General features: G+C 38.3%; 1 protein-coding gene across 1 annotated transcript in view; it reads right to left on the bottom strand.

The window, feature by feature from the left end:
* The window catches only part of LOC125240771 (putative fatty acyl-CoA reductase CG5065), a 41,367-nt gene that overhangs the window by 5,861 nt on the left and 21,829 nt on the right, over positions 1-13,677 (bottom strand). Inside the window, exons 2-5 of the mRNA XM_048148843.1 lie at positions 5,597-5,797; positions 3,268-3,576; positions 1,958-2,153; positions 586-784 (exon numbers count right to left, since the gene is read on the bottom strand). Of these exons, the coding sequence (XP_048004800.1) occupies positions 586-784; positions 1,958-2,153; positions 3,268-3,576; positions 5,597-5,794 (902 nt within the window). The 5' untranslated portion in view covers positions 5,795-5,797. The remainder of the gene's footprint in view (positions 1-585; positions 785-1,957; positions 2,154-3,267; positions 3,577-5,596; positions 5,798-13,677) is intronic.

Raw genomic sequence — 13,677 nt, 5'->3', positions numbered from 1 at the left:
ACTATCCGGCCACATTTCTAGCCGGCGATTAGTCGGCGACTAGTCGGCAAAAGAGGCCGATTAGTCGGCACTTCATTACTGATAGAAAAACAGTACAAAACTAAATTATCAGCTGAAAATTATGGTTGCATTATGTACCTATTCGTAATTCCTTTCTTTGTCAAAACAACAAATTTCTGTAATCATCACAGAAATAAATTTCCTACCTAGGATTACAGATTTCATAGGCAGGATCACTACCCACTAAGCCAAGCCGCTTGTTAAAAATGGAAAATGTATATAAATATTAGCATGAACCTTTGAACCTGTAAAAAATCATAGAAAGCGCGAACGTAGAACCAAAAATGACATTCAAAATGTGAATTTAGTCGAAAATTATTTTTTGGCCGACTAGCCGACTAGTCGGCCGACTAATCGGCCACTCAAGCGCCGACTAGTCGGTAGTCGGCCTAGTCGGCCAAATCAATAGTCGGTACATCCCTAGTATTTAATATTTGTTTGGAGACTCCAGGCAAAACAAAAGGCCACAGAAGAGCAATTGAAAGAAGCCTACGAATACGATTCCTGATTCTAAAGTACACTTACTGTGTTTCCTTGGTGACTTCAATAGGAACAAGAGCGATGAGGCCATTGATAGCGATGTCGACGGGGATGACCTGCGCCTTGAGGCTGCCGTCGCACAGCATGGTCCTGATGACGCCCTTGCCCGCGCCCAGCATCACGCCCACCGGCCCGTTCAGGCTGTCCACCCAGCCGGGGATGGGTTCCCTCATTGACGGGCACACTGGGAGGCACGTATTAATGATCAAAATTTCATTTTCTGATTCTATAGCTCAAGAAAATTACGAGTAAGGTACAGCGGGGCAAATTTCGACTGGGGGACAATTATAACTAATCCATTTTTTCCATTATTGTACTATGATGTTGAGTTCTACATGTATCCACTGAACACGCCTACCATGTATAAGCGGTGGACACTATTTAATAATGCAAACATTGTAAAACATGGAAAAAATGGACCTGTTACATTTGCCCCCCAGTCGAGATTTGTCCCGCTGTACCTTAAGTACCTAATAAGATTGACCGAAGAACCTAATCTAAGTGCCTGGTACCATTGATGATGTTTCCGAAATACTTTTCTTTCGGGCCACACAATATGTCAAGCCTAAAATTTTGTACACTTTATGAAGTACCTATTAAAACATAAACCATGTGGATCGTGAAGTAAGAGTACTGGAAGGAAGTAGGTATCTCTTATTCATGCGGCATGAATAAGAGATACCTAAATGTCTGAATCATGCCTAAGCCAAAAGCATCACAGTCCTACATACGTACAACTTACCTACTTTTAAATATGTAGGTGCTACGTATTTTTTACCCTACCCATTTTTAAAGTGTATAGATGCAGAACTACCTAAACAGCTATAGATAAATAGTAAGTACCTATCTCTTGAGGTAGACCTTGTTGCCTTCCTTTTCGTTGAGTACATTTTGATTACAAACATGTAATGCTATTTGGTTGCGTTGCTCCATCAAAATGCCATTAAGTACACAAAAGTTTCCGGTCTGTTCGAATAGTGGAACTTTTTTTGGCTAGAGTTTAAATTTCTAGGTTTTTAGGTTAGATAGGGACGCAGTTTTTAGTAGAAGGCACTCACGTAACTTAGAGAGGACCCAGCTTTAGACAAATAATCCCGCAGAAAATTATTCTAAATTACTCAGAGACACGTCAGAGCTAGTCTAAATTGAACAATGAATACTCAACTGTCTGAAAATTAGGCACGTCTGTGCGAAACAATACGTAATTGCTTATCCGCTAGCTTTGTTCATAAACGCTACATGAGTCTCGATTAGCTGGTATAAAAAGTTTGTCTCAGATAAAGACAATTATCACTTTTGTATTTGTGAGGAAGGAATAAAACATAGATGAACTATTAGGTAACATAGAGGGACTTACCTATTGTGGGTCTAGCTATGACGCAAGGTATTTCAGGATACGCATCCATGACCAAACTCTCGGCGAGCCGCTTGGTATAAGTGTATGTGTTCGGGTGATTGTTCAATAGAGATGGTGTCAGCAGAGCCAACTGTTTTTCGTCCAGGAAGTCGCACAGGCGCATGACGTCGTGGGGGTCCGCGGTAGGGGAATGGAACTGAAATGTACTCAAATGGTAAATATCGTTTAAAGCCTGGCCCCGTAGCCGAATGGCATTTCTCCGACGCCAAACGAAAACGAAACGTAGTCCGGCTCTGTCGCGCCAATACGCAAGAGCGATAGGGATAGATATCTACTAGCGTTTCGTTTCGTGAGCGTTTCGTGAGCGTTTGTGCCATTCGGCTACGCATCCTGACCAGGACTATACATATACCTATGTTGCGGAATTACATAAGAACTATTTTCTTCATACTAAACTGAACTGTCATAGATCAGAATAACAGCGCCCTCCTGGCAATAGTCATATATTTCTGGTCAGGCTTTAAAAGTATATGTACCTAGTTGAAAAATTCTCCGGGAGGTGCATCACCAAGCTGAAGGCTACATAATACCTACCTACGGCATATCCTGGCTACACTCGGAAATTATCTCTGTTTAAATATAAATAAATAAATAAATAAATATTATAGGACATTCTTACACAGATTGACTGAGGCCCACGGTAAGCTCAAGGAGGCTTGTGTTGTGGGTACTCGGACAACAATATATATAAATATAATACTTATAAATACTTATATACGTAGAAAACATCCATGACTCAGGAACCAGTATCTGTGTTCATCACACAAATAAATGCCCTTACCGGGATTCGAACCCGGGACCGCGGCGTAGCAGGCAGGATCACTACCGACTGCGCCAGACCGGTCGTCCGTTTACATGAGTACTAGTTACATATCTAAGCCTTGAGGTCACCTAAGTAAGTAGATATGAGCGTCAAAATGTAGAGACCGTGCGCCCTGTTCGCAGTGTGGCTTTTTAATTATTATTGAATGTTTTGTAAGTAGTATAGTATATGTTTTCTGTCGATAAGGTCGTCGGCAACCCGAACCCTCTTTGAAACTTGTACACTCCTTTTTGCTGTGTACTTAACACAGCAAAAGGGAATGTACAAGTTTCTAATGGGGTGGCAACGCGCATGTGACACTGTTTGCGTTGCATGCGTTCATAGGTTACGGTGACCGCTTTCCATCAGGCGGACCGTATGCTTGTTTGCCACCGACGTAGTATAAAAAAAAGGTGCAAGTAGGTATTAAACCAAGATGGAACCCCACCTTTTCCTCCAACACTTTGTAATCAGGATAGCAAAAAGCTGTAGACAAGTGCACAAACATATCCAGCTTTTTAAACTTCCTGGCCACGTTCACGGCCCGCAAGGTCCCCGCCGTGTTCATGGCCACACTGTCCTTGAGCGGCGACTCGAGCCTCAAGGTCGCGGCGAAGTGGAACACTATCGACACCTCCTCGGCCATGGTGTCCAGATCCTTGCTGGAGACACCCAGATCCTCGTAGAGAACGTCCCCTTGAATTGGGACAATTTTCTTGAGCGCACTCTTTTTTTCATTTTTTATTCTCTCAAAAACCTGTAACAAAATGAAATAAATAGGTATGTAAATAAATATGTATGTGGTTTTTCGTGTAAGTACATATCGTCACTACTTTGAAAAAAAAATTGTATCTTCGTCTGTCAATGAAAAGTAAATTGTAGTAAGTATGTATTATGGAATGCATATAGACTTAATGCGTTTTAACTTTGAGGAGAAGCATGAGATACGAGATTTTTTCAAAGTAGTGACGATATTAGGAATTCAAGATTCATTGCGGATGTTTTTTTTAATATGTTACTTTCTTTAATACTTATTGTTATTGCTACTTAATTTATTTTTAATATTAATTTTCGGCAATTTCGGCAATATCCTATTCCTAAGTGATATGAAAGAGTCGCATAGTATTTAGGCAAAGTATTGGGTTGGTAAGAAAGTAATGAGCGAATCATAACCAATATTGTAATTTTTATTTAATTTATTATTTTAATCATTTATCAAAAATATAACGGCCTTCATTATCTACTACTTGTCTCCATCGTTCTGGTAAAGAATGAATAGCATCGGCGAAGAAGTTCTTAGGTTTAGATTCAAAAAACTCAGCTATGTGCTGTCGTAGATGGGCTTGATCATCGAACTTTTTTCATTCAAGGCATTGCTTAGCGATCTGAACAATGCGTAATCCGTAGGTGCCAAGTCTGGAGAGTACGGTGGATGAGGTATCACTTTCCAACCTAGCTCCAATAGCTTTAGCCGAGTCACTTTTGCAATGTGTGGGCGAGCATTGTCGTGTAAGAAAAAAACTTTAGCATGCTGTGGACGATTCTGATAGATTTTTTGGTTTAAATTTTCAAGCTGATTACAGTATACTGATGCGGTAACAGTCATTCCACTTGGTAGGAGTTCCCAGTGAATAATACCATGAATATCCCACCAAACGGACAGCATAACTTTTTTCGGGTGAGGCTCTGTTTTTGGTGCCTCTATTCCTTTTTCGTTTGGAGCTAGCCACTGACGTTTGCTGTGTGATTTATATATAAGACCCATTTTTCATCTCCAGTGATAAGATGGTCCAACCAGTTGAATGTGCAGCGAAAAGACAGAAGTTGTATGCAGATATCGGCATGGCGGTTTAGTTGATCTCTATCAAGTTCGTGCGGTATCCAAACACTGTATTTGTAGTTTTTTCCCAACTCGTGTAAATGTGTTTCTATGGTGACATGAGAGCAGCCTAACTCGGTAGCAAGAGTACGACTCGTTAGCCTCGGATCTCCTTCAATTAAGGTTTTTAATTTGGCTACATCAATCTTCACCGGTCGACCAGACTTAGGTTGATCTGATAATGAAAAGTCGCCACTACGAAACCGCTGGAACCATCGTTTCGCCGTGGCCTCAGACACAACTTCAGGAGCAACACGCTGACATATATTACGCACTGCTTCGGCGGCTGAATGGCCAGACTGAAATTCATATAGTAAGCAATGCCTTACATGCACTTTTAATTCGTCCATTTTCTTCCTTATATTAGCTCGGCGACAGTTAGTGAATGACTGACGAGAAACTGTGCGACTCGCCCTTTATATACTTTCGACCATAGAAGATTCTAGAACTCTCTCAAAAATTTTATGTGGAATTCAATCCATCGCTCATTACTTTCTTACCAATCCAATATTAAGCGGGATCGCACTCTTCGAAAGTTTTCTATATGCAAAATCTGCTTTCAAACTGAACCAATACAATTTGCAAGATTTGGATTCGAATATGAATACTTCTTACTCAAGTTCTCATGTACACAAAAGTCTTCTTCTACTTAAGTTCAATAACCGATAGCAATGTATCATCCCATGAGTATAAAAAGTTACTGCGCACAAAAGTAGATATACGAGTATGTGTAAAAATAATGAAAGCAAAAGTATCTTGAACGAATCGACATTACATCTACCTCTAAACTATATAAGGGCTTTAAAGGTACAAATCGATAATTCTCGGGAAAGTTAGTTCTGACGAAATTTTACAATCACAAGTCAAACAAGAGGTACCTAAGTAAAATGTAGCTTACCGGTGACCGTTGCATGTCCTCCCAGCGCTGTTTGATAGATTTGCCCCTTTTCGACCTGATCAATACATATATGTTGCCGATATCGGGGATGGTGTACAGTAGTTTCTCGATGAGCACCTTGCCCATGAAACCGGAGCCGCCGGTTACCAGGATGTTCTTGCCTTTGTAAAATTCGCGAACTGAAGGCTTCGACTCCATTTTCTGTAAAAAAAAAAAATCACAGTGTAAGTTCTAATCTTCATCAATTTAATAAAGACGTGTTAGACGTGTGACCGATCAGTAAAACATAATTATGCCCCTTTTAATAAGAATCTATCATCCGCTCAACTAATTACATTTTTATGGAGGACCAATTATTACAGAGGTATATCACGACACAAAATGTGTTAATATTATAAATGTGAGTGTGTGTGTCTGTTTGTTTGTCCGTCTTTCACGGCAAAAGAAAGTGACGAATTGACGTGATTTTTTTATGTGGAGATAGATGAGGGGATGAAAAGTGACATAGGCTACTTTTTGTCTCCTAACCCCCTACTTCCCTAAAACGGAGGGTGGAAGTTTATATGGAGTATTCCGCAATTTCCTAATTTAACGAAGCCGCGGATAAAAGCTAGTAAATAATAATTTGTCATACAACTTCAACTATGAGTAGTCAATAGTAAATTATATAATACTTAATACAAACAACAGTCACCGTTCAAAAGTCTTGGGCAGGAATTTGTAACCCTGAACTTCGTACGAAGAATAAACTCTAACCGCCACGTAGTGCTCAGATGATTTTTGTGTAAATGTGGGGTCAACAGGTGTGATTACTGTCGTGGTTCTGTCAGCCTTCGGCAGTTAACCTTGGCGGTAGCGCTAAAAACTATTGCATAAGAGATTATAAGTGCCTGCACCTAACGCCCCCAGTAGCTTGTAGCTAGGTAGACACATTTCCATCCAACGGGTGTAGCTTGGTGAAGTTATATTTCATACATTAAAGGCTTGGTTTCATTTCATCCATACTAATATTATAAATGGGAAAGTGTGTGTGTCTGTTTGTCCGTCTTTCACGGCAAAACGGAGCGACGAATTGACGTGATTTTTTGTGGAGATAGTTGAAGGGATGAAGAGTGACATAGGCTACTTTTTGTCTCTTTCTAACGCGAGCGAAGCCGCTGGCAAAAGCTAGTAACATATAATATTAATATTCTTTCCAGTACACATGACGTACCTACATATATCGTAACAAACAACAAAGTATATCTATCAGACTGATTAACTCATGTTTAATACTGATAATGTCTCGTCCGACCGCAATTACGCAACTGCATGGTTTTATTTCAGCATCCGGTTCCGGTGGAAATATGCTATATAAAATTTAAAATAGGTTCTTCGATGGTTTCAATATAGGAACAGTCTAGTTGCAACAGTGAATGCCGGTTGACCAAGGGATCAACAGACGTCTTTATAGGTCTCCTACCCAAGTTATACGAGACAGAGCCCAGAGCTACCAGACCTTCCTTATTTTAACAGGGATGAAACTTAGGGAAGTTAGGGATAATGTAAAGTTCGTATCGACGTTTAATGTCTGCATATAAATTTTAGCAGACGCTTGAAAGTGTCTCTAACCTCCTAATTTCTCAAGCTAAGGCCGACGGAAATAATCAGGAAATGATAATGATCAACTCCTAACAGTATTTTTAACCACCGCCGCCCAAATCTCAAGGAAGGGGGTTCTCATTTAATGTATATGCATACAGATTGGTCCCATTTTTATCAGAACCCGGTTCTGATGATGGGATCCTGCACGGGTAGCATGGTCGCGCGATAGACGATAAAATATCAGGCCGTCCCTATCGCACTATTAGTAAGTGCGATAGGGACGGCCAGATGTTTTATCATTTATCGCGCGACCATAATTGCCTGCCTGGAGAAATCGAGGGAACTCCTCAAATCTGAAAGGCATACATATGGTGATTTTTGTGTTTTTGTAAGAACAACATGCATTTACGTACGGAACAGTCACATTTGGTGCAGTGGAACCGCTGATGATGGTCAGAACGGAACTCCTCAAATCTGAACGGCACAATTATAGTGACTTCGGTATTTTTATTAGAACAGCATGCATTTAAGTTCAGAACAGTGACATTTGGTGCAGTGGAACTGCTAATGATGATCAGAACGGAACTCCTCAACGTAATGTTAGGAGATTTGTTTTTTTCGTTATGTTTGTTAAGCATATTGAGTTTTTATGTCAAATTATCGATGTCGGATTCATGAGGAATTGAGGAAACTCCTCTAAACGGTATATGTAACGTATATCCATTTGTGTTTAAATCAAATACTTAATCAAAGATTTACACTAAAACTTCGCAACATTCGCGCATTCGATTCACAAAACATTCGCACGTAAGGTACCTTTCACCAGAATCCCAAACTAACTCATAAGTATAAAAAAAAAATCATCATTGAGTATTTAAGGACAGTTCGTGTATCTACAGGTGTGCAGATAATTATTTTATGTAGTATTTTAAGTATAAATCTGAGGGCTAATTGTTTAACCTTGACCTCCAAGACCAAAATTTGTCTGACAAAAGGATTGACTTTAAAAGGTGCTAAAAATAGCAACAAATTAAGTCACTATTTTAGCATGTTTTTAATTCATTCTTCGGTCGTTTACTTGAGACTGACAACTTGTCAGTCAATGTTTTATAAAGTGTAATTTAAAAAAATATATAAGCAGTAAAAATAAATCGTGTTCAAAAACAAGCTACTTAAGCTAAGAAACATAAAATATAGAAATAATTACTCTTTTTGGTGGAATAAAGCCAAGTGTATGTTAATTGCTAAAATTGTTTGTCTTACTACTGGTAGAATTGAATAAAAAAAATTATAGGTACCTATCGCTAATCTCAAATACAAAATTGAACGCACGAAATAAAACAATCGGCTTCCCCATCGTAACTACGAGGGTCATGCCAAAAGAAATTAGATACTCAAAATTTACATACTTTATTCTTTATTACAGCTATCTATTTTTTCGAAGTATTCACCGTGAACACGTATACACGTTTTCATCCGTCTAAACCACTTAGAAAATACCGATGACCACTCTTCTTTAGACACCTCAGAAATTTCGTAATTATACGCAGCCAACGCATCTTCTTTGTTCTAAAATCGCCTTCCTTTTAATTTTTCTTTAATTTTAGGAAAAAGATAAAAATCACAGGGGAGAGGTCAGGGGGTTTTAATATGGGGGTGCGGAAAAGTGGGGCAGAATAGTCACGTTTTTTGAGCTGAAATAGTCAAGTGTTCTAGCGGAAGTGTGCGGGGCAGCGTTGCACTTTTCGAGCACATACAGTGCTATTTTTATGGGACTGATAGAGAAGTAACAAATTAAAAAAAAAGTAAAAAGCACTAGTACGGAAAAGTACTACTTTCCGCACGATTTTTCTGGGATAGACAGTGAAGTTCAAAATTAAAAAAAAAATAAAAGTAAAAAGCACTAGTGACTAGTGCGAAAAAGTAGGTACTACTATCCGCACAATTTTGCTTCATAGAATACGCACTTTTCGAGCACATACATTGTAATAGCTATTTTTATGGGACTGATAGTGAAGTCCAAAATAAAATAAAAAATAAAAGTAAAAAGTACCAGTGCCGAAAAGTACTCTACTTTCCGCACGATCTTACTTTATAGAAAACGCACTTTTGTAATAGCTATTTTTATGGGACTGATAGTGAAGTTCAAAATTAAAAGTAAAAAACACTAGTGCGGAAAAGTACTACTTTCCGCACGATTTTCCGGGGACAGATAGTGAAGTTCAAAATGTAAAAAAAAAAAGAAAAGTAAAAAGCACTAGTGTGGAAAAGTATTACTTTCCGCACGATTTTGTTTCATAGGAAACGCACTTCTCGAGCACACATACATTATAATAGCTATTTTTATGAGACTCATAGCGAAGTTCATAATAAAAAAAAATTAAAGTAAAAAGCACTAGTTTGAAAAAGTACTAGGTACTTTCCACACGATTTTTCTGGGACGTATAGTGAAGTTCAAAATTTAAAAACATTTGAAAAGTAAAAAGCGCTAGTGCGGAAAAGTACTACTTTCCGCACAATGTTGCTACATAGAAATGGTGCCAGAGCAGGTGCCGGGTTCCTGACTTCGGCCGCTTGTCACACCAAGCTGACAGTACTCTTGCTGGGGCACAAACTGTCACATACCTTTTTTCCTGACTTGACAGTACTCTTGGGGCACAAACTGTCACATACCTTTTTTTTTTTATTATAAATGGGCTTACTCTTGACCACAGACTAGCCAAAGGCAAAGACCATTCTGAATTAACTGTCTTTTGATCTTCTAGCACTATTGTAGCAATATGTCCCGTCTTGCAGAAAAATGAGGCAACCATTTGTTTTTGTGTGCTTCGGGTTCGGCGACATTTTGTTGGCGTCGGCTCATCTTCAAAACACCATACTGTGGACTGTCGCTTTGTTTCGGGATCGTAGTTATATAGCCATGTTTCGTCACCTGTAAGTATATCATATACGTTTTTGTTCTCGCCTGCGTCGAATTTATCTATCATAAATTTGCACCAATCCACGCGACGGTCTTTCTGTAAATCGGTGAGCTTGTGCGGCACCCATCTTGAACAACGCTTATGAAGAGACAGTTTACTATGAATTATAGTTTGCAATGCTGCTGATCCAATGCCCAGTTCACGCTCGAGCTCTACATATGTAATTCGTCGGTTCGCACGAATATTTTTTTCCACAGTCTTTACATTTTCTGCAGTGACTGCGGTTGGCGGCCGTCCGGTCTTCGCCTCATCTTCAAAGCTTCCGTCCTCTTTTAAATTCAGCAAACCAATTGAAAACAGTTGCACGTGAACACGCAGACTCTCCAAAAGTCGAGACTAAAAGTTCAAAACACTCTTGAGGTGTTAAACCTTTTTTAAAGTCATAATATATCATAACACGAAAATCACGTCGAGTAAGCTCCATTGTTGCAGAAAATTCCCGCCAAAATTATTTAGAAAAAAAATAATTAAAAAAGGAATCCTAAGAATTTCCAAGTGTTCCATTTTTAAATTTATAAGCAGATAACTTACCTTTACATTGGTGTATAACTGGCTAGTATCAATCAAATGACTATGGAGTATCTAACTTCTTTTGGCATGACCCTCGTACATACTAAATAGTAAAATCTTTGTAGGAAGATTATCGGATAAATTCTCTCCTATCCACATGACTTGCCTAGACCGGGTCAATCGCTAGCCACTCACAAACCTTGTCAATATCACATGCAGTTTGTTTACATGTGCAGCGTTTGATTCAGTTTGTCAAGCCATTTAGCACCAAAATGAAGGAAATGTAGAGAAATTAAGGCACTAAGAATTGTCCCATTAAAATATGTATTTGTTTAGAACTATAATTAGTAGCTTATTTATGCGCGCGACTTAGCTTGATGGTATTAATTATACATATATACATATATCACAACTGCAACAAACCTCTCTAAAAACTACATAAAATAAAAACATAACAGAATTCTGAGTTCGCTTTGTTCATTTTGAAACATCTTTTAACTTCATCAAATTGTATTTTTAACCGACTTCAAAAAAGGAGGAGGTTCTCAATTCGACTGAATGTTTTATTTTTTTTGTATGTATGTTATTCGATATCTCCGAGAATCATGGACCGATTTTCAAAATTTTTTTTTCATTCGATCAGGTATAACCCCGAGATGGTCCCATTGGCACCAAGTCGGGGTCTGATGATAGGATCTTGGAGAAATCGAGGGAACTCCTCAAATGTTATAGGCACATGTAATGTTTTTAGTGTATTTTTCAAAGGTACACCAGTATTTACGCCTGATGGTGATAACTTTATGTGGCTGAGCTGATGATGGAAGGTCAACTCCTCAATGGTTAGGAGTTAAAGGATAATTCTTTCACTACTGTACATATATTCGGACTGATACATAGAATATCAATAGGAACCACTAAAAATCAACAAATAAATAAACTTTTTAACAAAAAATAAAACCGCCTTCAAAAATAAGCGCGTTACAAAACACGGAGAAACTAAAAAGCAAAAAATAATAAACCTTTGAATTCAGATTTCTTATCGGATTGCAATAATCTAAACATCCAAATTATAAACAAATCAATTATTTTTGGAGTCGGTGCCAGCCTGCGTATGGTTGGGTGGTGCAAACAGGAATAGCAAGGCGATGAACAGGTCTGGTACCGACTACAAAAGTAATTGATTTGTTTATAATTTGGATGTTTAGATTATTGCAATCCGATAAGAAATCTGAATTCAAAGGTTTATTATTTTTTGCTTTTTAGTTTCTCCGTGTTTTGTAACGCGCTTATTTTTGAAGGCGGTTTTTTTTGCTTTTTGAAAGTTTTATATTTTTATGAAATAAAAAAAAAACAGCAGTAAAATTAATAAACAAGTGCGACATATATAGTAATTTGTTTTACAAGCGGGCAATGTTGCCAATATTGATACCCGAGCAAGCGAAAGATTCCAATATTGAACCGCGAGCGTAGCGAGAAGAAGGCACGAAGGTTAAACAAACTTTGCCACAGAGTGAAACACAAAATTTGTCACCACACCAACACAAACAAAATACTGACAATAAAACATCAAACTAAATCAAATCCATCAATCTATTCAATATTTATGATTTAAAATCATCATTTATAGGTAAATTCTACCAGCCAGCTTAAGACATCAAGTTAAAATTTGTATGAAATTACTTTGTACTCTTGTGCAATTTTGCTATCCGTTTTCGAATAGCAAAGTAAGTAGGCTTTTACCAGTTGGTGTGGTGAAAAACTATTATTTTATCGTTCATCCTAAAAGACATTTAAAAAAAAATCACATTTATTTTCTCAGGCTATTTGATGATGATTTATGATCATGATCAAGTGTCGTCATAATTAATTGTTACTTATTTAACTGACGCAACAAGCTATAACAGATACCTCTTCTTACAAAGTAAGGCATTTAATGTATGTACCTGCCTGCTAGGTTGGCAAACGCAAACGCAACGTAGGTAATATCTAAGTACATACTTCTCATATACCTTGGTGTAGGTAAGTGCAAGTATTTATACACTCATTTAGATCCGTTGATGTTGACAAAGTTTTATATAAGGTACAGCGGGCCAAATCTCGACTGGGGGGCAAATGTAACTGGTCCAGTTTTTCCATGTTTTACAATGTTTGCATTAATAAATAGGGAGTCCACCGGTTATATATGGTAGGCGTGTTCAGTGGATACATGTAGAACTCAGCATCATAGTGTAATAATGGAAAAAATGGATCAATTTCATTGCCCCCCAGCCGAGATTTGCCCCGCTGTACCTTATCTAAATCTCTATACCTGCCCATAATTTTTGTTTTTACCCTATTTTCTCGTGCCACGTATCACGATATGTATCATTTTCAAAATGAGAATTTAGTAACATGGTTACTGGATAGGTATTTTGCTCTTTGATGGGATTTTTTAAAAATATGCAACGATAAGTAATAACTTAAACATGCCAGCACGGGAAGCATGGTCGTGCGATAGACGATAAAATATCAGGCCGTCCCTATCACACTTACTAATAGTGCGATAGGGACGGCCTGCTATTTTATCGTCTATCGCGCGACCATGCTTCCCGTGCTGGTTTGGGCGAAGGTATAAGATCGTGCAAACTAACTAGTCCAAAAGGCTAACATGTTATTAACAGCGACTCCATACTACACAGAACCTACACTTACTACACAGAAGAACCACAAGTGTGTCCAAGAATGAGATGTAACACACAGATGGAACACATAAGTACACATACCTGTGTATGCATATAGGTACACGATGGGCACCAGTTCACTAGACAAACTTAAATCTCAGTGTTAAGTTGTATGCGTATGTCTACGGAAATCTTAGTCATCGTAAACAAGCTAACAAGAACTTGACTAAACATCACACGAACTATGGAACTAGATTACAACGTAGAGTTCATTTCGCACCGATTTGAACAGAACAAATGAGGTAGTGTTATTTTAAACGTCATATTCTTACAGATTGAACAATGA

The sequence above is a fragment of the Leguminivora glycinivorella genome, chromosome Z (assembly GCF_023078275.1).
Source record: "Leguminivora glycinivorella isolate SPB_JAAS2020 chromosome Z, LegGlyc_1.1, whole genome shotgun sequence".
In the NCBI taxonomy this organism is placed as follows: domain Eukaryota; kingdom Metazoa; phylum Arthropoda; class Insecta; order Lepidoptera; family Tortricidae; genus Leguminivora; species Leguminivora glycinivorella.
This window is presented reverse-complemented; position numbering and strand designations above follow the sequence as displayed.